Genomic DNA, 24,298 nt, shown 5'->3' on the forward strand with positions numbered 1-24,298 from the left:
AATCTTCTGCCGCCGATCCTGGGGGTGGGATCCGGGCGGAGGCGGGGCTGCCTGCTGCGGCTGAGCCGTTCGCTGCGCACTGCGCGACGGACGGTTCGGCCGCTGGTGACGACCCCCTGGAGGAGGATGGGGACTCGGTGATGGGCACGGAGGACGATTTGGACTCCACCGTCAACGAGGCGCTGGTTGACCTCGTGACCCTCGCTGAGTCTCTCCTCATTCCCGTAAGGGAACTCCGGGACTTTATGGCCATGTGCCAGGGTCAGCACAATAAGATCCGGCTGGCCCTCGACAGGTGGTCGGAGCTGGCACTGCTCATCGTGTCTGTCCACGCCGCCGTTAAAATCATGGGCGCGGACGAGGGCGTGGACCCGCTCGAGCTGCGTCGGCTCAGAACGTTTCTCACTGGGCTGCTGAGGAAGTGGCGGCTGACCAGCGGCTGTGCTCCCTCCCCCCGTTAGGTGTAGGTAGAGGTTGCACTATGCTTCTGACATGAAGATAACCATAGCCAGCCTCAACATCAACGGCAGCAGGGAGGCGCGCCGCAGATTCAATAACTTCTCGGTCCTTCGGGACGGGAAGTATGCGGTGTGCTTCCTGCAAGAAACCCACACCATTCCGGGAGACGAAGCCACATGGCTCCTGGAGTGGCAAGGAGGGGTCAGCATGAGTCACCTCTCCAACAATTCCAGCGGGGTGGCTATCTTGCTGGCCCCGCATTTTTAGCCGGAGATCTTGGGGGTCAAGGAGCACGTGCCGGGCCGCTTGCTCCAGTTCACTGTTCGCCTGGGGGGCGTGCCGCTCCATCTAGTGAACGTGTACGCCCCTCAGACCGGTGCGCAGCAAGTGCGCTTCTTTGAAGAAGTGTCCGCTCTTTTGGGCTCCGTCGACGCGGGTGAGTGCGTCATCCTCGGGGGGGATTTTAACTGCACCCTCGAGGCGAGGGACCGTTCGGGTCCCCCGCGAAGCCCGGCGGTGATGGAGAAGTTGAGGGACCTGGTCGGGTCCTTCGACTTGGTGGACGTCTGGCGAAATCTCCACCCCGACTCCAGCGCCTTCACTTGTGTGAGGTCTGGGGGAGGAAGGTCCAGAATCGACCGCCTCTACATTTCCCGGGCGTACATCTCCTGTGTTCCGGCGGCTTCCATGCGGCCGGTGCCGTGCACGGACCACCACCTGGTGTGGGCGGAGCTCGCTCCGCTGCGTGCGCGGTGGGAGTCCGCGTACTGGCAATTTAACAACCTGCTGCTGGAGGACGCGCGATTACGAGATTCGTTTCGTCGGTTCTGGGCCAACTGGAGAAGGAAGCGGGGGGGCTTCCCCTCCTTGAGGCTATGGTGGGACGTGGGCAAGGCTCACGTCCGTCTCTTCTGTCAGGAGTACGCGAAGGGGTCGACCAAGAGGCGGAAGGCCCGGGTCGGGCGGTTGGAGAAGGAGGTGCTCGACCTGGAGTCCCGTCTCGGTCAGGTCGTCGAGGACCCGACCCTGCGGAAGGTGTACGAAGAGAAGAAGGGCGCGCTGAAGGACCTGCAGCTCGTCGGGTCCTGAGGCACGTACGTGAGGTCGCGGATCCAGCTCCTGCGGGACCTGGACCGCGCGGCTCCCCCTTCTTCTATTCGCTGGAAAAAAGACGGGGGGTCCGTAAGCAGCTCTTGGGGCTGCTGGCCGACGACGAATCTCTGGTCTCGGATCCGGAGGGAATCAGCGTGGAGACCCGCGCCTATTACGGGGCTCTGTTCTCTCCGGATCCATCCAGCGAGGATGCGCGGAGTTTTGTGGGAGGACCTGCCGAAGGTCAGCCCGGAGGACGCCGAAAAATTGGACGCTCCGCTAAGCCTGGCGGAGCTGACCGGTGCCCTCCGCCAGCTCTCCAGGGGAAAGTCCCCGGGGCTGGACGGGCTGACCGTGGAGTTCCACAGGGCGTTCTGGGATGTCTTGGGGGGCGACTACGCGCGGCTCCTGGGGGAAAGTTTGACGACCGGGGAGATGCCCCTCTCTTGGCGCAGGGCGGTCATTGTCCTGCTGCCTAAGAAGGGCGATCTCCGCCGCCTCAAGAACTGGCGCCCAGTCTCCCTCCTCAGCACGGACTATAAAATCTTTGCCAGGGCCATGTCTGTTCGCCTTGGCACCGTGCTGGCCCACATGATGCACCCTGACCAGTCCTACACGGTCCCGGGCCGGACCATCCACGATAACATCCATCTGGTCCGGGACCTGGTCCACCACTCCCAGAGGGCTGGTCTGTCGGGCGCCTTCCTTTCCCTGGATCAGGAGAAGGCGTTCGACAGGGTGGATCACGAGTATCTCTTCGGGACTCTGCGCGCATTCGGGTTCGGGAAGCATTTCATCGCCCGGATCCGACTTCTGTACGCCGCCGCGGAGTGTCTGATTAAAGTTAACAGGTCCTTGACGGCGCCCCTTCACTTCGGGAGCGGGGTGCGTCAGGGATGCCCCATATCCGGTCAGTTATACGCCATTTGCGTGGAGCCTTTCCTGCGCCTCTTGCGGAAGAGGTTGACGGGACTGGCTCTGCAAGGGCCGGGTGTGGAGGTGGTCCTCTCGGCTTACGCCGATGACGTGCTCCTCACGGTCACGGATCCCGCTGACTTGTGGAGGATGCGGGAATGCCAGCAGATTTACTCAGACGCATCCTCCGCCAAGATCAACTGGGAGAAATGTTCCGGACTCCTGGTGGGTCAGTGGCGGGTGGACTCCCTGCCGGAGTTCAGGCCTTTCGCCTGGAGCACCACTCACCTCCTCTATTAGAGAGTCTACCTTAGCCCTGCCGAGGATGCCTGGCCGGCGAACTGGCAAGAGCTGGAGGCCAACGTCACCGCTCGCCTAGGACGCTGGACAGGACTGCTCCGAGTGTTGTCCTACAGGGGTCGAGCGCTGGTCATAAACCAGCTGGTGGCCGCCATGTTGTGGTACCGGTTGGTCACTTTGATCCCTCCCCCTGCGTTTGTCGCCAAGATGCAGAAGAAGCTCATCGACTTCTTCTGGGACAAAAGGAAGCACTGGGTCTCTGCCGCAGTTCTGAGTCTCCCGCTTAGGGAGGGTGGTCAGGCGCTGGTGTGCCTTCACACCCAGGCTGCGACTTTCCGTCTTCAGACGCTGCAGAGATACCTGTATGTCGAGAATCCTCCAAGATGGTGTGCGCTGGCGACGTATTTCTTCCGCCAGCTGCACGGCCTCAATTACGACATGCAGTTCCTGTTTGTGAAAGTGGGCTGCAGGCGTGCCGGCCTGCGGGAGCTGCCTGTCTTCTACCAGGAACTGCTATAGGTTTGGAACTACATCGCTTCCAGGCGGAGCTCTCCCCTGTCAGGAACGGCGGCTCTCCTTCGGGAGCCGCTGCTCAGGAATCCGCACCTCCACGACCGCGGGTTCGGGCGGCTGGCGGAGGGCAGGGCTGTGCCTGGCAAGGTGACCAGAGTTGGGGACCTGCTCGATGGCGGAGGAGCGGGCTGGATGGCGCCGGAGGAGCTGGCGCGGCGCCTGTCCTGGGCTAACGTCCGGCTCGCGGTCGAAGCCATCAAGTCGGTGAAAGTGGCACTGGGCCCCAACTCCACTAGGTGTATCGAGGCGGCTCAAGTACGTGGGGCGATCCCGTCCGAGCTTACCCCCATTCGGACGGAATTCCTCATCGGCGCCCGGCCCCGAAACTCCCCTCGGGTACCGGCGCCTCACAACTTGAGCCGTCTCGAGGAAATACCCTCCGTGTCTTTTCATTCCGCGCGGAGGGGTTTCCTGTACGGGCTGTTCCAGCACACTCTCCACTTTGCCATCTTCATCTGCCGTCCGGACACGCCTTGGCGTGGCGTCTTGCCGACCGGCGGAGGCGGAGGTCCCCAATGGAGGGCTCTCTACGCGGGAGTCCTCCCTTGTTCCATCGGGGACTTGGCCTGGAGGGTGTTGCACGGAGCTGTCCCGTGCAATATGGCTTTAAGTAGGTTCACGGACTCCCAGGCCGCCTGCATTTTTTGTGGTCTGGAGGAGTGCGTGTTTCACATTTATGTCAAGTGTGAGAGGTTGCAGCCCCTCCTTCACTACTTGAAGGGGCTGCTCCTCGATTTTTGGTTGCACTTCAGTCCCACGCTCTTGATCTACGGTCACCCGGTGCGGAGGGGAGCGGGCAGGTTGGAGGACCTCCTTGTAGGCCTGCTCCTGGGCCTGGCTAAAAGAGCCATCAATTGGTCCAGGCAGCGGGCGGTCAAGGGGGTCGTCCGGCCGGATTGCCTGCCTCTCTTCCGCGGCCATGTTCGCGCCCGGGTGGCCCTGGAGATGGAGCACGCGGTGTCCGCCGGCACGCTTGAGTATTTCCGCGACCGGTGGGCGCTGCGGGGACTGGAGTGCATCATCAACCCGGAAAACCAAATTTTAATTTGATTTGTTAAGTTTTAGTTGAACTTTTGTTAATTTACAGTCCAATTTGTTTTGGGTTTTTTTTGGGTCCAAACAAAAGAGTACCCTCTGTTCAAGTAAATACCTGTTTAATTGTTCTCCCGCAGTCCGTGTATTATTAAGGCGCGGACTTTACACTGTAACCTACAGGGCTACGGGCCAAGAGCTGGAAAGTGGGATTAGGCTGGATAGCTCTTTGTCAGCCAGCACGGACACAATGGGCCGACTTCTGTGCCTTAAACTTCTATGTTGCTATTAAATTAAATTAAATAACTTGCTTGCACGTACATTACCCATTCCTCTGTGTTTTTAAATCCCGGAGTGCCCCTCAATTTACTTTCTGCCCCTCCAACTTTCATCCTTCCTATCAAGTGATGACTCGAGTTGGGATACAGTTACACTCACACAGCTGTCTTCCTGATCTTTATCCGTGAACCTAGACAGCGTCAGTAGGCTATGCAACCGCAAAAGGCATCATAGCGGAGCCCAATCCTGTCCTCATACAGTAGCCACATGAGCACCCATTTAAGGTTGAGGTCACTGCACAGCAACCAGGAGTAGGAAGCCTGGCTAATTTCGTCTCTTCCTAACCCAAGAATGCCGAGTTACAGAGTTCAAACTGCTGTCCCCGATGAGATCAGCTTACTCAGCACAGTAAATTCTCAGGACCTGTCTACAGTCTAAGGGTTAATCCTGAGGGTTTAAACAGGATTCATGGGCTGGGGTGGGGGCGGAGTCCAGAGAAAAAGCAGATGTACGCCAATACAAAGTTTCCAGCCTTTAGACAACTTATATCATTTGCAAGTTTTACTGTAAGTTTACTGCAAACATAGTCCAAAGTCAAACTGTTACTGATACAGGGAAGGTAAAATGGCGTGGGAAAAAATGACATCTCCTTACAAATATAGTCTGCTCCTCTTAATTCAAAGAATTTGAAGTTATCTGATAACTAATTTTTTTTAGCTTTGAATTCCCACTTTGCTGTGTTACTTATGTTGCTTAATTCAAATTATTGCTTCAGTATATTCCAACATGAAGACAAGAAAGAAATTACATATAATCTACAGCACAGCAACAGGCGATTAGACCCAACTGGTCTATGCCGGTGTTTTTATGCTTCACACGGGCCTCCTCCCACCCCTCTTCATCTAACATCTAACAGGACTGAGATGAGGAGGAATTTCTTCACCCAGAGAGTGGTGAACCTGTGGAATTCTCTACCACAGAAGGCAGTTGAGGCAAATTCATTAAATATATTCAAGAAGGAGTTAGATATATTTCTTAAGGCTAAAGGGATCAAGGGATATGGGGAGAAGGCAGGGACAGGGTACTGAATTTGGATGATCAGCCATGATCGCATTAAATGGCGGAACAGGCTCGAGGGGCCGAATGGCCTACTCCTGCTCCTATCTTCTATGTTTCTATGTTTCTAACCCTATCAGCATATCCTTCTATTCCTTTCTCCCTCATGTATTTATCCAGCTTCCCCTGAAATGGATCTATACTATTCGCCTCAACCACTCCCTGTGGTAGCGAGTTCCACATTCTCACCACTCTCTGGGTAAAGAGGTTTCTCCTGGATTTTTTATTGGATTTATTAGCGACTATCTTATATTGATGGCCCACAGTTTTGGACACCCCCATAAGTGGAAACATCTTCTCTATGTTTACCCTATTGAACCCCTTCATAATTTTAAAGACCTCTATTGGCTCCATTTGTTTTTATTTTCTGAATCACTTTATAATCTTTCTCTCCTCTTCATTTGAAGGCAGCAGCCTCACAACTTGTGCAAACGTCCAATCCCCATTTCCTATATCCAATTAAATATTCCTCAAAAATATATGAAGAGTTTAGTAAGAATGCAAAAATCCATACCGCCCCCCGCGAGATTACAGGGTAAATATGCCATGCCATGTGTTAAGTACTGAGCCATACGGGGCAGGAAAGTTCCAAGGCTTGGTCGGTTCCATGGTGTGCAGACACTCTCCAGTACTCATTAGCCATTCTTCAAATGAACCTAGATAGACACAAATGGCAGGCAACTTGGCATAACACCCAGGTTTAATTCTGTTCCCACCTGGCATCTATACACATACGCGTTCCAGCTGGAGTCGCTGGATAGCAATCAGGACTTTTTTTCCTCCCTAGCACAGGGGCACTAAGTCAATTTTAATGATATCCTGCCATCCCAGATAGAAAGAAAGAAAAAGAAAGACTTGCATTTATATAGTGCCTTTCAGAACCTCAGGATGTCCCAAAGCACTTTACAGCCATTGAAATACTTTTGAAGTGTAGTCATTGTTGTAATGTAGGAAATGTAGGTAAAAGATCAAATAATTCACAGCAGACTGGGCACCCAACCTGTCCTGCTTTGTGTGGCTCAGTGCCAAGTTACATGTTGCGTTTAGATTTTATATTCCCACCAAACTACCTCATGTTTTTGTTACTGTTTTGTGAGGACAGTGCAACTTACCTTCTTTGAAATCGGATTTACTGAAATGTACTTTCCCCTATCTGGAAATGCGAAAGACCAGGATTAAATGGAGATTAATTGACTGCAGCGGTTCAAGAAGGCGGCTCACCACCACCTTCTCAAGGACAATTGGGGATGGGCAATAAATGCTGGCCTTGCCAGCAACGCCCACATTCCATGAACAAATATAAAAAAAACAACTTCAATTATATAGCGCCTTTAACATAGTAAAACGTCCCAAGGCGCTTCACAAGAGCGTTATCAAACAAAATTTGACACCGAGCCATAAAAGGAAATATTACAACAGGTGACCAAAAGCTTGGTCAAAGAGGTAGTGTCATAAATCTTATCATTCATGGAGAAATGACTCATGAAATAACACTGGGCGGCCAGCTGGTGGCGCCGTCCAAGGAGTATAAATACTCGGGCGTGGGCCCAGCTTGCTCGGGACGTTTTTGTAACCAGGAACTAGTGATGTAACTAGAATCTCATGGTTGTGAAATAGTTCATTAAAGCCTTGTTTTATACTCAAACCAAGTGCTTAGTAGTCTTTTTACATCAGGTAGGTTTTAAGGAGCGTCTTAAAGGAGGAGAGAGAGGTAGAGAGGCGGAGAAGTTTAAGGGAGGGAATTCCCGAGCTTAGGGCCTAGGCAACAGAAGGCACGGCCACCAATGGTGGCGTGAAGAAATCTGGGGTTGCGCAAGAGGCCAAAATTAGTGGAGCGCAGAGATCTCGGAGGGTTGTAGGGCTGGAGGAGGTTACAGAGATAGGGAAGGGGGGGGGTGGCGAGGCCATGGAGAGATTTGAGCACAAGGATGAGAATTTTAATAAGTAAATCAGGGAGACAGGACGTATGCACGTCAGGACTTTGTGTACAAAATCCCAGTCTTTCAATTCACCTGCACTGCTCCCAATCAGATTGGCCCAACATGATTGCTCTGTGAAGCTCACTTAGTCCCTTCATCATCGATATATATTGATGAGCTCTGTCAATATTATTAAAAATACATTCAGTATTTTAAAAATTTAGGAGTGTTGTAAGGTCAGGAGCTTCAACCTGCACGATGGGCAGGCTCCCGTCATGGGACTCGTGCACCAGCCTGTTTGGAATTATGCTAATTATAGTGCCGGCCCATTAACTGCTAATGGAATTATGCCCTTGAGCTGCTCCATCAGTTGCAGCGCGGACTGCAAGTGTTGTGAGCAATTCCAGCAAAAAAAAGCAGAAAAGAAAAGCTGTCATTATCTGCTGCCTCGTGTGCAGCACGTTGCCTGCTTTGCTGAAAGATCAAAGCTTATCTTGTTACCGCTCTGCAGTGGCCGAGCGCTGCTCTGTACAGAAGCGGAAATGAACCGAAAGAAAAAGCAACAGAGGAGCCTAATCTGTGCAAATGAGTATTGCCGTTTAGCAATTCAGAATCTATTCAACCTAGGTCACAAATTACCAAAACTGCCGTTTACACTTTCACACACTTGGGGGGAAAAAAGCATACTTTCTCTTGGGACTGGAAATGTGAAAGACCAGGATTAAATGGAGGTTAATTGACTGCCGCCACCCCGCGCCCTCCCCCCCCCCCGGACTGAGAAGCAGACTAATAATAACAATCAACCTCTTTGCAAATTGCCACTGCTGAACATTTATAAAGCTTTGTGGAGACTAGCAAAGGCTATATTTAAATGCTATCGCAAATCAGATTTGTGATGTATGTTGATTAGCACCAGGGGTGCGCACCCCTAATTTTGTTGGAGCAAATTTCTCAAGCTTTGGCACAAAATAATACTTGTTTTTTATATTTTGACTTCCACGTTATTTGGGTCTCGCTCATTGAGCGTGTCCATCCTCAACAACAAATATCACCAAAAACTACCTTGATTCTAATCGACTGTCCGTTAAAGCCCCTAAACTTAGTAATAATCATATGGTACAACATGTGGCCAGTTTGTACAGAAAATCCATGGGACATTGGGCGCACTTCCGCTGTATGTTAAGCACAAGTGCGATGGAAGACCCACACTACTACTTTCCGTCGTGCTTTGTTTGGGACAGAACTTCCTTTCACACCAATCATGGTCCCTTGTCTCAGCCCCAGGGGAGCCAGAACACCTTTTCAAGGGACCCCGATCAAATGACTGCTGTGTAAGGGGATGCCGGGGGCATTTTTCAACATGGACCTCCGTCGCAATATCTGCCTTCCCCTTTGCTACAGCGGGCGCTCAATACGCACCCATAGGTTGTGTGTGTGCCCACCAGTAAAATAGGGACCCTCACATATTCTAGCATGGTCAGCGGTGGAGGTGGCCAGTGAACAACTCGCAGGAACTGCGCCAGGAACAAAGGTCCATGGATTTTCAAGACCCACTAGGTTTAAAAACTAGTTTTCTCCTCCCTTCTCCCCATCCATTTGGGGAGATCATTTGCTCCTGTCTCTTACAGAGTCATGACGGCACAGAAGGAGGCCATTCGGCCCATCGGGTCCGTGCCGGCTCTCTGCAGGGCAATCCAGTCAGTCCCATTCCCCTGCTCTATCCCCGTAGCCCTGCAAGTTTATTTCCCTCAAGTGTCTATCCAGTCTCCCCTTGAAAACATCGAGTGTCTCCGCTTCCACCATTTCCGTCGGCAGCAAATTCCAGGTCCTCACCACTCGCTGCGTAAAAAAGTTTTTCCTCACATCCCCCCTGTATCTCTTGCCCAAAACCTTCAATCTGTGTCCCCTAGTCCTTGTACCATCAACTAGTGGGAACAGCCTTTCCCCGTCTAGCCTATCCAAACCCGTCATAGTCTTGTACACCTCTATCAAATCACCCCTCAACCTCCTTTGCTCTAATGAAAATAAATCCAGCTTCTCCAGCCTGTCCTTGTAGCTAAGATCCCCCATCCCTGGAACCATTCTGGTAAATCTCCTCTGCACCCTCTCAAGGGCCTTCACATCCTTCCTAAAGTGTGGTGACCAGAACTGGATGCAATACTCCAGTTGTGGCCTAACCAGCACTTTATAAAGGTTCAGCATAACTTCGCTACCTTTGTACTCAATACCTCTATTTATGAAGCCCACGGTCCCATATGCTTTGTTAACCACTCTCTCAATATGTCCCGCCACCTTCAGGGACCTATGCACATTAACTCCCAGGTCCCTCTGTCCCTGCACGCTCTTTAAAACTGTGCCATTAAGTGTATATTGCCTCTCCCTGTTCCTTCTGCCAAAATGCATCACCTCACACTTCTCTGTATTAAACTCCATCTTCATGTCCCTGTGCACCACATACCATCCTCGAGCTTAAAAGTTGCGCAGGCAATCTGTTTTCAAGGTCTGCTACAGAACTGCTTTCATGAGAACTGAGGAGATTAAGGGTGAATCAGTAAAAGTGCTTTAAAATTATGAAGGGATTGGACAGAGTAGATAGAAACAAACTGTTTCCAATGTATAGAATGAAGAGAGATAGATACAAGATGAAATGTAAGATATCTTGCACAGAAATAGGAGAAACAGAAGGTTGTGTGGCTGTGGAATTCATTATCAGAGACCATGTCAACATTTAGAATAGGTTTGGTTGAAGGAAAGGAGAATAAAGGGATATGGGAACAAAGAAGACACATGGAATTAGAACCATTGTTCATTTGAAGGACAGACACCAACTTGAATCTTTGAGCTGAATGACCTGTTTCCATCTTGTGATTTCTATAGCGTGCTGTTCTGAATCACCTGCTAAAGGGTGTGTGGGGGAGAGACACATCTTCTAAGTCAAGGACGTTGCTAAGAATTGAAGCTCCACTCTATCCCTCATCTCCCTGCCCCCATCCCCTCCGACCCCTCACCACCAATAGAACTCAAGGACAGATATCAACCTTGCAGGCATTACCTTACAATGTCCGCGGAGTGATTTCCCAGCTGCTGTTGACACTGAATGGAACTTGGATGCAATTGTGTACATCTTCTTATGCTCATGCTCGTGCTCTCCCTTCCTTCCAACTGAGAGTTTGGCCTCTTTGCAGCAACTGACAGATTGCCTCAATATACCGAGTAATTCCAGATTCAGTGGTTGTTACTTTTGACATTCATAAAGGTTTTACAGATCAAAATAAAAAAAACAATGTGGTTTTTCACAGCTGGCTAGAATGTTCCTGCAAATTACTACTTTGCGGGGAAAAAAGCTGAGAAAAGACATATTTTGGGGCTTTGTAAAAGCTTTTGTGATTACACAGCTAAGTCAGCTTGCCCTGGTGTGAGAACGCCTTCCGTTCGCTAATTACACTGCGGAGCCTTCCCGAATTCCACTGAAAGAGGAGGAGTGACAGTAAGTGGGATCTATGGATCAAAAGAAAAGGCGAGGGAGGGATCTGGGATAAAAATAAAAATACAAAAAGAGGCGTAGACTCTGTGAAGCACCGAGAGCTCCATGGAGCAGTTGGCTGGCGGAACAACCATTTCTTGGCAGTCTTCAGCTCCCAATCTTTTGTTCCCTCTTGGCCCAAAAATTGTTCGCACAGTTTGCATGAAAATGATATCTCCAAAATATCTCTCTTTTGCTAAAACCTGTGGTGTCCCTATTTAAACCATTTCCCTGTCAGTTTCAAGTCAATTTCATACATAGATAAAATTGTGGTTAGTTTCTCAGTGATCTTTGTGAAAAACATCTCACTGCTTCATCAGAAATTCCAATCGCGAGATCTTTCTTCCTGTGTAACAACAGTGTTACTCCAGAGTTACAGACAAATCTAACGTAAGGGGGAAGAGGATGGAGAAATGCAAAAACAAACCTTTCACAATTAACTCTGCATAGTTGGACACTCCGGAGCCTCCCTCTGACTCGATCACGCAGCGATAGTGGTCTGTGTCACTCCGCACGGTGTTGGCTACATTGAAGGTAGCTACGAATCGACGGTAGTTCAACACCTTCGTCTCCTTCATGGGTGTGTCCTTGCCGCTGCGTCGCTGGGGAGAAGAATGTTAGTGTAAAGTTACATGCAAAAGGAGGAGGCACTCATTCCATGGGTCACCATACAACTGCAAACAATACCATAGCACTATCTTGTGTCAGCTGTGACTCAGTGGGTAGCACACTCGCCTCTGAGTCGGAAGGTTGTGGGTTCATAGTCCCACTCCAGGGACTTGAACACATAAAGCTAGGCTGACACTCCAGTGCAGTGCTGAGGGAGCGCTGCACTGTCGGAGGTACCGTCTTTCAGTTAAACCAAGGACCCACCTGCTCTCTCAGGTGGACGTAAAAAATCCATGGCACTATTCTGAAGAAGAGGAGGGGAGTTATCCCCAGTGTCTTGGCCAATATTTATCCCTCAACCAACACAACAAAAACAGATTATCAGGTCATTATCACATTGCTGCTTGCGGTGTGCAAATTGGCTGCTGCATTTCCCACATTACAACAGTGACTCCACTTCAAAAGAAGTACTTAATTGGCTGTAAAGCGCTTCGAGATGTCCGGTGGTCGTGAAAGGCACTATACAAATGCAAGTCTTTCTTTCTTTTTCTTTGCCAGGAAGGAATTGCTTTCTAAAGAGCTGCGTTGGTGAGACACAGAGGGGTAATGCTAACCTAACCTGCCCCTCGGGAAACGGACGGGATGGGCATGGGGTGGAACGCTGGCTTTACCCTGAACTTGATAGCGAGTAATATTGGCCGAGGTGTAAAACCAGCATTCCCCCCCAACCCCGTGGGTTTCCTGCCCCACAACTTCGGTTAAGATTGCCTCCATTGAGTGGGTTCATTTCCTGGAAGATGCAGGAATGCCGACTGGGAAATTTCTACTCAAGCACTGCCATGCTGCAGAAAATCTGCTGTAAATGTGAATGCAGTTTTCTAATTCTTATTCTGGTTCTCATTCTAGCTGTATTAAGGTATAACACATGCTGCTGGCATGATGGGTGCTGTAATGTGATTAACTGACTAATTGTGCCATGGTACAGGTATAGCGGGAGTCATTTTCTGACTTTGTGCTTCCAGTTTCGAGCCTCACTGGCTGTAAAAGCACATCGGATATTCCGGCGCCCACTATGCATGATTTTCCGACCATTTAAATGATGCTTGAACAATTGTTCACAGCACACAGTCCTGCACCATACCGACCAGAAAGATGCCAGTTTCAATCCACAGTCTGTGCTGGGTTAATTGCTCTTCGCCAGAGGGGAGTTACATCTTGTCTCACTGCCCGGAGGTTAGGGAGGATTAGAATCAGCCACAGCCTCCTGCTTCCTGATCATTATCCAAGAATCTCTGCTGCAAGTGCGTGTGTGTCGACAATGGGTGAGACGGTGACGCCCTGTGTCCGAGTCGCCTGGTGACATTAATTATCACAGATGACTAATAGGCACTCAGTCGAGACAACAAAGGGCCCCTGGTGCCCATGCCATCGTACCCAAGCAAGGAGCTAATGCCTTCCTAATAAGAGGGGGGAGAGAAATGGCAAGGGGAAAATAAAATTATTCATAAAGCAATGTCCACTGGGAATTGGTCACAGCTGTCACATAACAGAAAACGCAGGTGAATTTAAAAAATATATATTTGCTCTCACTTGTCCTCTCGTACCTCTCCATTCTTTACAGGTGTTGGCAGGCTGCATGGCCATGAAGGCATCACAAGTGAACCTGACCCTGTCCATACTCGACGCCCTCACTGGTGTCAGCCGTGGCTCAGCTAGTCGCACTCTGACCTCTAGCGTCAGAAGGTCGCGGGTTCAAGTCCCGCTCCTGAGAATTGAGCACAAAATCTAGGCTGACACTCCAGCGCAGTACTGAGGGAGTGCTGCATTGTCGGAGGTGCCGTCTTTTGGATGAGACGTGGACCCGTCTGTCCTGTCGGGTGGACGTAAAAGAACCCATGGCACTATTTCGAAGAACAGCAGGGGAGTTTCTCCCTGGTGGTCCCTCAGCTAACATCACTTAAAAAAACAAATTCAAAAGAAAAGAAAGACTTGCATTTGTATAGTGCCTATCATGGCCTAAGGACGTTGCAAAGCACTTTGCAGCCAATGAAGTACTTTGGAAGTGTAGTCACTGTAGTAATGCATGAACATGTAAGTGCATATATTTCTTCTCCAATAGGTGCCAAGGGATAGTGATCAGGAATAGCCCTTTGTTTTATTTCCCCTCTCTAGCTCAGAGGCACTGCAACGAACTAAGCAGCTACCAGGGATCAGATCTGAAACATTTACATGTGGATTTTGAAAGCTAAAAATGACCTTTGACACAAGATGAACATGATCCCGAAAGACAGAGTTTAGTAAATACATTGCTAATATGCACTTTAGGACTCAAAGGGATATAATGACACATAAAAAACTGAGGTTAATAATCTTGCAACGAAAGGACATAAATAATGCTTGTGTTGAGATACACAGATAAGACATTTCATAAATTTGACGCATCCTTGTACTAAAATGGTCAGTAGTGTCAGGCGGCCTTTTCAAGGCTAAAGCACCAGCTACTTTTCTGTCCTTTCATGCTCGTTGCTCTCTGTGTATCTTCCACACAGGTACTTGCAGCTCCACAGCTGTGTGCCAGGTTGGTGGTTCAGTGGTTACGTAATGAGGCGCTGAGCTGACAACAGCTACAGTACTTTAATCACCAATGTTGTGAGACGATTTAAATGCCAATTTTTAATTTCCACCAGTTGACCATTTTAAAACAGAAGGTAACTTTATAAAATGTTGCTTTGCCAGTAATCTAAAATATTTTATAATGGTTTCATCTCTGAATGACTGGGAGTCCCCTAAAGGAGGACATAATAATAATAATAATAATTAATAATACTAATAATAATTCAACTTTATTGTCATTGTACAATGCACAAGTACATGAACAACGAAATGCAGTACAATTTTAAAATAAATTGAATTTAAATGTAGCACAAACACCTGATGTGACATCCACGCTATAAGATTCAGATTCAGATTCAGATTAGATTTATTTGCCATATGTAACAAGTACAATGGAATGCTTGTTCCCCGTAGGGACGCGTCAGCTATACATACAGCGCCGCGTTCAGAGTCAATACAATGGCTTCCCGTGGCAGTGGGAGCACGATGTCCCTCAGCCGCTCCGTCCTCCTCGTCACCGCGGCCTCCTCCTCACTGTTGCCGGCTCCACGTGTGGTGGCCTGCTTCTCTCGCTCTGGCCACCATGCCCGGCTCCCCTCCTCCCAGCCGGACTGCGAGTTACCCGAAATGGAGCTGCCGGCCGACGTGCTGCAGCGTGTCGCGAGTCTGCTGCTGCTGCTCGTTGCGCTGCGCTCCTCTGCCCGACTCGCCGAACACATCGTCGGGATGTGAATGCTCCAATGCGGCCTCTTCTTCAAGTGTGACTGTAGAATGATGTTCTGTGTCTGATTTCTCCCATTCCTTCCTCTCCTGAAGGTGCTGATTTGTTGCTAGGACACAGTCCACAAGTGCTTCAGTCACACCTCTCAAGAGTCCACACTAAATGGACATTGTGCATTTAACAGACTAGTCCTAGGGTTGAGGGACTTCAGTTATGTGAAGAGACTAAAGTAGTTGGGATTGTTCTCCTTAGAGCAGAGAAGGGTAAAGGGAGATTTAATAGGTGGTGTTTAAAATTATGAATATACAAAAAACAATAATAAGAAAACCGGACGGACAACCTCGGCACCAGCTACGGACACGGCAACGGCACACCCAGCCCAGTCAACCCTGCAAAGTCCTCCTCACCAACATCTGGGGACTTGTGCCAAAATTGGGAGAGCTGTCCCACAGACTAGTCAAGCAACAGCCTGAGATAGTCATACTCACAGAATCATACCTTTCAGCCAATGTCCCAGACACCTCCCTCACCATCCCTGGGTATGTCCTGTCCCACCGGCAGGATAGACCCACCAGAGGTGGCGGCACCATAGTATACAGTGGGAGGGAGTAGTCCTGGGAGTCCTCAACATTGACTCCGGACCCCATGAAGTCTCATGGCTTCAGGTCAAGCAAGGGCAAGGAAACCTCCTGCTGATTACCACCTACTGCCCTCCCTCAGCTGATGAATCAGTACTCCTCCATGTTGAACACCACTTGGAAGAAGCACTGAGAGTAGCAAGGGCACAGAATGTACTCTGGGTGGGGGACTTCAATGTCCGTCACCAAGAGTGCTTCGGTAGCACCACTACTGACTGAGCTGGCCGAGTCCTGAAGGACATAGCTGCCAGTCTGGGCTTGCAGCAGGTGGTGAGAACACCAACAGGAGGGGAAAAACCTACTTGATCTCGTCCTCACCAATTTACCTGTCGCAGATACAGATGCCCATGACAACATGGGTAGCAGTGACCACTGTACAGTCATTGTGGAGATGAAGTCCCATCTTCACACCGAGGACACCCTCCATTGTATTGAGAGGCACTACCACCGTGCTAAATGAGATAGGACTACAGATATCTCCATTTTACCTAGATTCAGAACAGATCTAGTAGCTCAAAACTGGGCATCCATGAGGCGCTGTGGGCCATCAGCAGCAGCAGAATTGTATTCCACCACAATCTGTAACCTGGCATATCCCTCACTCTACCATTACCATCAAGCCAGGGGACCAACCCTGGTTCAATAAGGAGTGCAAAAGAGTATGCCAGGAGCAGCACTAGGCCTACCTAAAAATGAGGTGCTAACCTGGGGAAGCTGCAACACAGGACTACATGCATGCTAAACACCTGAAGCAGCATGCTATAGACAGAGCTAAGCGAGCCTATAATCAACGGATCAGAACAAAGATCTGCAGTCCTGCCATATCCAGTCGTGAATGGTGATGGATCATTAAATAACTAATGGGATAAGGAGGCTCCATGAATATCCCCATCCTCAATGATGGCAGAGCCCAGCACGAGTGCAAAAGACAAGGGTGAAGCATTTGCAACCATCTTCAGCCAGAAGTGCTGAGTGGATGATCCATAATCAGCCTCCTCCTGAGGTCCCCACCATCACAGAAGTCAGTCTTCAGCCAATTCAATTCAAGAAACGGCTGAGCGCACTGGATACAGCAAAGGCTTTGGGTCTCGACAACATCCAGGCTGTTGTGCTGAAGACTTGTGCTCCAGAACTATCCGCGCCTCTAGCCAAACTGTTCCAGTACATCTACAACACTGGCATCTATCCGACAATGTGGAAAACTGCCCAGGTATGTCCTGTCCACAAAAAGCAGGACAAATCCAATCTGGCCAATTACCACCCCATCAGTCGACTTTCAATCGTCAGCAAAGTGATGGAAGCTGTTGTCGACAGTGCTATCAAGCACCACTTACTCACCAATAACCTGCTCACCAATGCACAGTTTGAGTTTCACCAGGACCACTCAGCTCATTACAGCCTTGGTCCAAACATAGAAAAAAGAGCTGAATTCCAGGGGTGAAGTGAGAGTGACTGCCCTAGACATCAAGGCAGCATTTCACTGAGTCTAGCATCAAGGAGCCCTAGTAAAATTGAAGTCAATGGGAATCAGGGGAAAAACTCTCCACTGGCTGGAGTCATATTAGCACAAAGGAAGGTGGTTGTGGTTGTTGAAGGTCAATCATCACAGCCCCAGGACATCGCTGCAGGAGTTCCTCAGGGCAGTGTCCTAGGTGAAACCATCTTCAGCTGCTTCATCAATGACCTTCCCTTTATCACAAGGTCAGAAGTGGAGATGTTGACTGATGACTGCACAGTGTTCAGTGCCATTTGCAACTCCTCAGAAAATGAAGTAGTCCATGTCCTCATGCAGCAAGACTTGGACGACATTCAGTCTTGGGCTGATAAGTGGCAGGTAACATTCGCACCACACAAGTGCCAGGCAATGACTATCTCCAACAAGCGAGAGTCTAACCACCACCCCTTGATATTCAATGGCATTACCATCGCCGAATCCCCCACCATCAACATCCTGGGGGTCAGCATTGACCAGAAACTTAACTGGACCAGCCACATAAATACTATGGCAACAAGAGCAGGTCAGAGGCTGGGTATTCTGCAGTGAGTGTCTCACCTCCTGACTCCCCAAAGCCTTTCCACCATCTATAAGGCACAAGGCACCACTTGCCTGGATGAGTGCAGCTCCAACAACAGTCAAGATGTTTGACACCATCCAGGACAAAGCAGCCTGCTTGATTGGCACCCCATCCTCCACCTTAAACATTCACTCCCTCCACCACCGGCGCACTGTGGCTGCAGTGTGTACCATCTACAAGATGCACTGCAGCAACTCGCCAAGGCTTCTTCGGAAGCACCTTCCAAACCCACAACTTCTACCACCTAGAAGGACAAGGGCAGCATGAGAACACCACCACCTCCAAGTTCCCCTCCAAGTTACATACTATCCTGACTTAGATATATATCGCAGTCCATTCATTGTCGCTGGGTCAAAATCCTGGAACTCCCTCCCTAACAGCACTGTGGGAGTACCATCACCACACAGACTGCAGCGGCTCAAGAAGGCGGCTCACCACCACCTTCTCAAGGGCAATTAGGGATGGGCAATAAATGCTGGCCTTGCCAGCGACGCCACATCCCATGAACGAATAAAAAAGATAGGGAAAAATGGTTTCCACTGGCAAAAGGGTCGGTAACCAAAAGACACAGATTTAAGATAATCGTCAAAAACGCCTGGAAGGAGAACTTTTTTTACACTGTGAGATGTTCTGTAATGCAGTGCCTGAAAGGGTGGTGGAAGCAAATTCAATAGTAACTGTCAAAAAGGAATTGGATGTCTACTGAAAGAGGCAACATTTGCATTGCTGTGTGAAAAGAGCAAGTGAGTGGGACTAATTGGATAGCTCCTTCAAAGAGCCGGCACAGGCACGATGGGCCAAATGGACTCCTTCAGTGTCGCAAGATTACATGATTCCATAATTCTATTTAAATGGCAGGAAACCTGCCGTCCCATTGAAGTACAGGAAAGCCCTGCATTTGGATAGTTAAAATAAACCAAGCACCATCACTTCTGCTTCTTGTTTCTTCGCTGAAAATAAAAAGGACTTGCTTGATGTTCTTTAGCCAACACAAAGGATTTTTTGGTTTGACATTTGTTCTTGTGATTAAACTTAAAGTCCTCCCCACAGCTCAGGCTGGGATTTTGTTGGGCCAAGGCTGAGCTGCCAGTGCTGGGGTCAGAAATGCAGGACTGCACTGGACTGGTAGGGATCGAGATGAAGACAATCACCACAGGCTGGGCAACACTTGGGTTAAGAGAATGAGTCTTCTCTCAACTGCAGGAACTCGCTCTGATGCACCACCTTCAAATGAGGAGAGGAGTTAATTGGAAGTAAAAGAGAGAGTGCAATTGTGCGAACACTAAGGCAACAGTTATTATTACTGAGACTGCCAATCTTGCTGAGTCTCTGTATAATTACTGTAAGCCAGTCTATAGAAATAGTTCCGTAAAAAAAATTTGCAGGGCTACGGGGAAAGGGCGGGGGGAGGGGGGGCAGTGGGACTAGCTGAAGTGCTCTTGCAGAGAGCCGGCATGGGCTCGACGGGCCGAATGGCCTCCTTCTGTGCTGTAACCATTCCATGACTGTCGTTGAATGGAGTTCCAGTTATGGAGGATCATTTCACATTATGTAGTAACTATATTGGTTTAGTTTAATGTTTTTTTTTTACCTGTAGCCATAGTTTGTCAGAGAAGGCTGTCTGCCCGTTGGCCATGCACTGGAATGTGGCGTTCTGCCCAGCGTTAACTTCTACATTCTGCAGGCGACGGAAATGGGGGGATTTGGCTGATAAGAAGGAGAAAAAAATAAGTGTGCTTTTAACAAAGTGGAAAAAAACATGTACAGTACATAATAGCGCACTGGTAATTTGTACAATACATCTGGAATTAAGTTAATTTACTAGCTGATGCCATGCAAGAAGCCATGCTGTGAATCTACCTGCTATCTGTGATGCCATTTTTTTCCCTCCAAGACGTCATTATTCTCTGAAACGTTCACTCTGTTTCTCTCTGCACAGATGCTGCCTGACCTGCTGAGCATTTTCCAGCATTTTCTGTTCTTACTTCAGATTGCCAGCGTCCGCAGTATTTGGCTTTTGTTTTATTAGTCTCTCCCCTATTGACATGCCGCTCGTTCATTCACACAATAAATTACAGACACCAACAATGGCAAGAAAAATGCAGAAAACTGTAGCCAAGAAGAACTTTGTCTCAGCTGTATACACCATTTGTTTGTATTACAGCGCAAGGGACACGAGCCTATCATGAAAGGCTAAACTGGGATCTGAATGAGATGATGTGCACAATTCCAGATGAAAACTGACCCCGGAGTCAGAGTCCTCGGTATGTAGAAACATAGAATAATATGAGCAGGAGTAGGCCATTCGGCCCTTCGAGCCTGCTCCGCCATTCAATATGATCATGGCTGATCCTCTATCTCAATACCATATTCCCGCTCTCTCCCCATACCCCTTGATGTCTTTTGAAGCCCTCATCCATGCCTCTGTCACCTCTAAACTTGACTGTTCCAATGCTCTCCTGGCCAGCCTACCATTTTCCATCCTCCATAAACTTTAGCTCATCCAAAACTCTGCTGCCCGTGTCCTAACTCGCACCAAGTCCCGGTCATGGAGTTTAGAAGATTGAGAGGGGATCTCATCGAAACCTATAAAATTCTGTCAGGCCTGGACAGACTAGGTGCAGGAAGGATGTTTATGATGGCCGGGGAGTCCAGAACCAGGGGTCACAGTCTAAGGATAAGGGGTAAGCCATTTAGGACTGAAATGAGGAGGAATTTCTTCACCCAGAGAGTGGTGAACCTGTGGAATTCTCTGCCACAGAGGGCGGTGGAGGCCAGTTCATTAAATATATTCAAAAAGGAGTTGGATATATTTCTTAAGGATAAAGGGATCAAGGGATATGGGGAAAAGGCAGGGACAGGGTACTGAATTTGGATGATCAGCCATGATCTCACTGAATGGCGGAGCAGGCTCGAGAGGCCGAATGGCCTACACCTGCTCCTATCTTCTATGTTTCTATATTTCTATGTTTCATCCCAAACCCCTGTGCTCACTGACCTACATTGGCTCCCGGTCCAGAACCCCTGATTTTTAAATTCTCATCCTTGTTTTCAAATCCCTCCATGGCCTCACCACTCCCTATCTCTGTAACCTCTTCCAGCTCTAACATTCCCAGAAAGATCTTTGTTCCCACAATTCTGGCTTTTGCTCATCCCTGATTTTAATCGCTCCACCATTGGCGGCCGTGCCTTCAGCTGCCGAGGCCCTAAGCTCTGGAATTCTGTCCCTAAACCTCTGTCTCTTTATTTCTTTTCCCCTTCCCCCCCCCCCAGTTTCTTTCCCCCTTCCTCTCTCCCTGGTTCCTCCTCCCTCACCCTCTGACTTTCCGCAGTCCGGTTCAATGATCAGCACTCAAATATATAGTGCTGCTGTTGTGTGAAGCTCCGTGTCAGGAGGACTATATTCGTAAATCTGCCCTCAAGACAAAAACGCAGGCGGGCTGACTTTCCAATCCTGGTGGTGGAGCAGCGTGGACAAAGAGCAGCGAGCTTAGTGCTCACTGACCTAACCCTGGGCTCACCTCGCGGGATTGCCCCAAGGCCAGCTTCATTATGTCTCCACAGCCAACTCCCAGCTGGGATTGGCTCTTCCAGCAGGAGCTTGCTGCTGTCAGAAGAGGACAGAGGGGGAGGACATAGCACGCAGCTGCAGCTCTTAAAGGTTGCAGCTGATACTTAAAGGGGCTGCTTTATTGATTCTGGGGGGCAAATAAAGCTTGAAATTGCAGGCCGACAAGGCAGAGCACCTTCGTTTTTACAATGCTGGTTTGGAGGCAGATGCCTCTGGAAAGAAAGGAAGGAGGGAGGGAGGGTTAGAAACATAGAAACATAGAAGATAGGAGCAGGAGTAGGCCATTCGGCCCCTCGAGCCTGCTCCGCCATTCAATGAGAGGTTGGAATTGAAGAAAGGAAGGAAGGAGGAAGGGTTAGGATGGAAGGCTGGAAAGGAAGGATGGTTGGATGGAAAGGTGGGAAGGTTGGAAAGGAAGCTTCAAAATGCAACCTCACAATACAATGTACTTGCATGATGCATATTCATCTGTTCATGTACATGCTGGGATACAGGATGGACACTTGGTGACCGTTTATGTGCGCTTATACCGCCAACATCTCAACAGTACGAGACACAACAATAACAACTACATTGCATTTATATAGCGCCTTTAAGCAACTAAAATATGCCAAGGCACGTCACAGGAGCGTTATCAAACAAAAGGCGAGACCGAGCCACATAAGGAGATATGAGGAGAGGTGACCAAAAGCTTGGTCAAAGAGGTAGGTTTTAAGGAGCGTCTTCGAGGAGGAGAAAGCGGTAGAGACACGGAGAGATTTAGTAGCGAGTAGTGTCAGACTAGGGGTGGAGACGTTCAGTGGAACATCACAGGAATTCAGTACTTCCACCCCTGTCGTCTCTAATCTACATTAGTACCTGGATCCTGAAAGAAATTATACACTTGTCAAATGATAAAATAAGTAAAAATACTTCCACTTATATAGTATCTCATCACCTCAAAGTACTTCACACATGAGTCTGAAGTGGCAGTTGTCATGCAGGTAATGGTGTCAGCCATTTGACACCAGTAACAGCCCACGGACAGCCAGGAAGGCAATGACCAGTTTTCTTCTGTTATCAGTTGAGAGGGTAAAACACCAGGGGCATCCCAACTCTTCTTCAAATATTGCCATGAGATCTTTAATGCCTACCTGAACAACAGTAACAGACTGATAGGGACTCAATTTAACATCTAATCCAAAGGTCAACTCTTCCAACAATGATGAAATTCCCCAAATGAAGATGCCAGTAAAAAGCTTGGTGTGTACTGGGAGTGCGTACTGCCAAAGTTCGTATTACCAGCCTGCAACTTTCTACATGTATTTTAATGGATGGAAATCACAGGTCGGGGGTGCGCAGTTTTACGATATGCCCTCCTGGCATGCGCTGAGCGTGGGCACGTGGTACTTTTTAACCACTGACTCGCAAAATTGTGTACTTAAAAAACAATCTCATGTAATGCCTCAATTCACCAACTATTTGCACATTTCTACTAAGCTTTTATCTTGACTGTAATCAGAAGTGTCCCTGACTGCTCTATGTACCAGATTTGGTTTTGCTGCCCACATGAAGAGAGGGGCACTTAATCTATGAAGTTACAAGTATTTGAACCAAGTGAATGAATGTAAATTTGTTCCACGCAGTGGACCAATACATAAATTATGAGGAAAACTTGAGAAATATCCATGGAATAAAAATGTACTAAATAACAGCCAACACAGCATTCAGAAAGAGAACATCCCGCCTGAGGTGTCATCTCAAGTGGCCTGTGGTAAACCTTACAATATGTTATAGCTGGATTTCCAAAAAGCCTTTCACAAAATGCAGCTTGAAGTGTTGTTACACATGCACAAAAGTAGTGGAAATTTTGGAAATGAATACGTGAATGAGAAACTGACTGAAGGAAAGGAGCATTGGGTGTCAGTTAAGGGAGTGAAACTGGAGTTGGGGAAGTAGTATGTGGAGGTCCCCCATAGATCAGTGCTGGGACCTGTACTGTTCAAGTTACAGCAATGGCAAGGGCTCAGATTTTTCTCTTTGGCAGAAACCCAACATAAAGTTGATGTTACAGGTTTTTTTCTGCTAGCTCAACTTAGCCAGCACAGCTCCTGGTGAATTTTCCAGGGTCAACCTGACATGCAGCAGGATGCCAACGTGCCCTGGGATGTCTGCCTCTTGGGAGGATGCGGAATGTAGCTGCTGCAGACCTCAGGCACGTGCAACGGCTGAAGACAAGAGACGTTTATATTTAAGATCTTAAAATTGAACAACAACAATAACTTGCATTTATATAGCGCCTTTAATGTAGTAAAGCATTCCAAGGCACTTCATAAGAGCGTTATCAAACAAAATTTGACACCGAGCCACATAAGGAGATATTAGGACAGGCGAGCGAAAGCTTGGTCAAAGAGATAGGTTTTAAGGAGCGTCTTTAAAGGAGGAGAGAGAGGTAGAAAGGTGGAGGGAGCTTAAGGAGGAAGTTCCAGAGCTTCGGGCCTAGGCAGCTGAAGGCACGGCCACCAATGATGGAGCAAAGAAAATAAGGGATGTGCAAGTGGCCAGAATTGGAGGAATGCAGAGAACTCGGAGGGTTGTAGGGCTGGAGGAGGCTACAGAGATAGGGAGGGGGCGAGGCCATGGAAATATAGGCGCGCCGGACCGGGAGCCAATGTAGGTCATGGGTTGCAGAAGTACATTTGACTTTGATCGATTATACTGTCTGAGGGTTAAATTTGAAATCCCCTCCCACCCACCACAACAGTATTGGATGCCAGTAGCAACATATGCCAAAAATATTAAGCATTTTTTCCTGTGATGTATCATGCTATTGGCTTCTTTCTTTCTGCCATGGCATGTATGGGGTTAAAAACCAGTTTCACTC

General features: G+C 48.8%; 1 protein-coding gene across 7 annotated transcripts in view; it reads right to left on the reverse strand.

The window, feature by feature from the left end:
- The window catches only part of LOC147114602 (receptor-type tyrosine-protein phosphatase mu), a 1,110,132-nt gene that overhangs the window by 668,599 nt on the left and 417,235 nt on the right, over positions 1-24,298 (reverse strand). For all 7 annotated transcript variants that reach the window (XM_085992394.1, XM_085992393.1, XM_085992392.1 and 4 more), the window contains exons 5-6: positions 19,456-19,571; positions 11,636-11,810 (exon numbers count right to left, since the gene is read on the reverse strand). In XM_085992394.1, the coding sequence (XP_085848520.1) occupies positions 11,636-11,810; positions 19,456-19,571 (291 nt within the window). The remainder of the gene's footprint in view (positions 1-11,635; positions 11,811-19,455; positions 19,572-24,298) is intronic.

Source organism: Somniosus microcephalus, chromosome 7, assembly GCF_052327205.1.
Source record: "Somniosus microcephalus isolate GS21.2 chromosome 7, FLI_Smic_1.0, whole genome shotgun sequence".
NCBI classification, from domain to species: domain Eukaryota; kingdom Metazoa; phylum Chordata; class Chondrichthyes; order Squaliformes; family Somniosidae; genus Somniosus; species Somniosus microcephalus.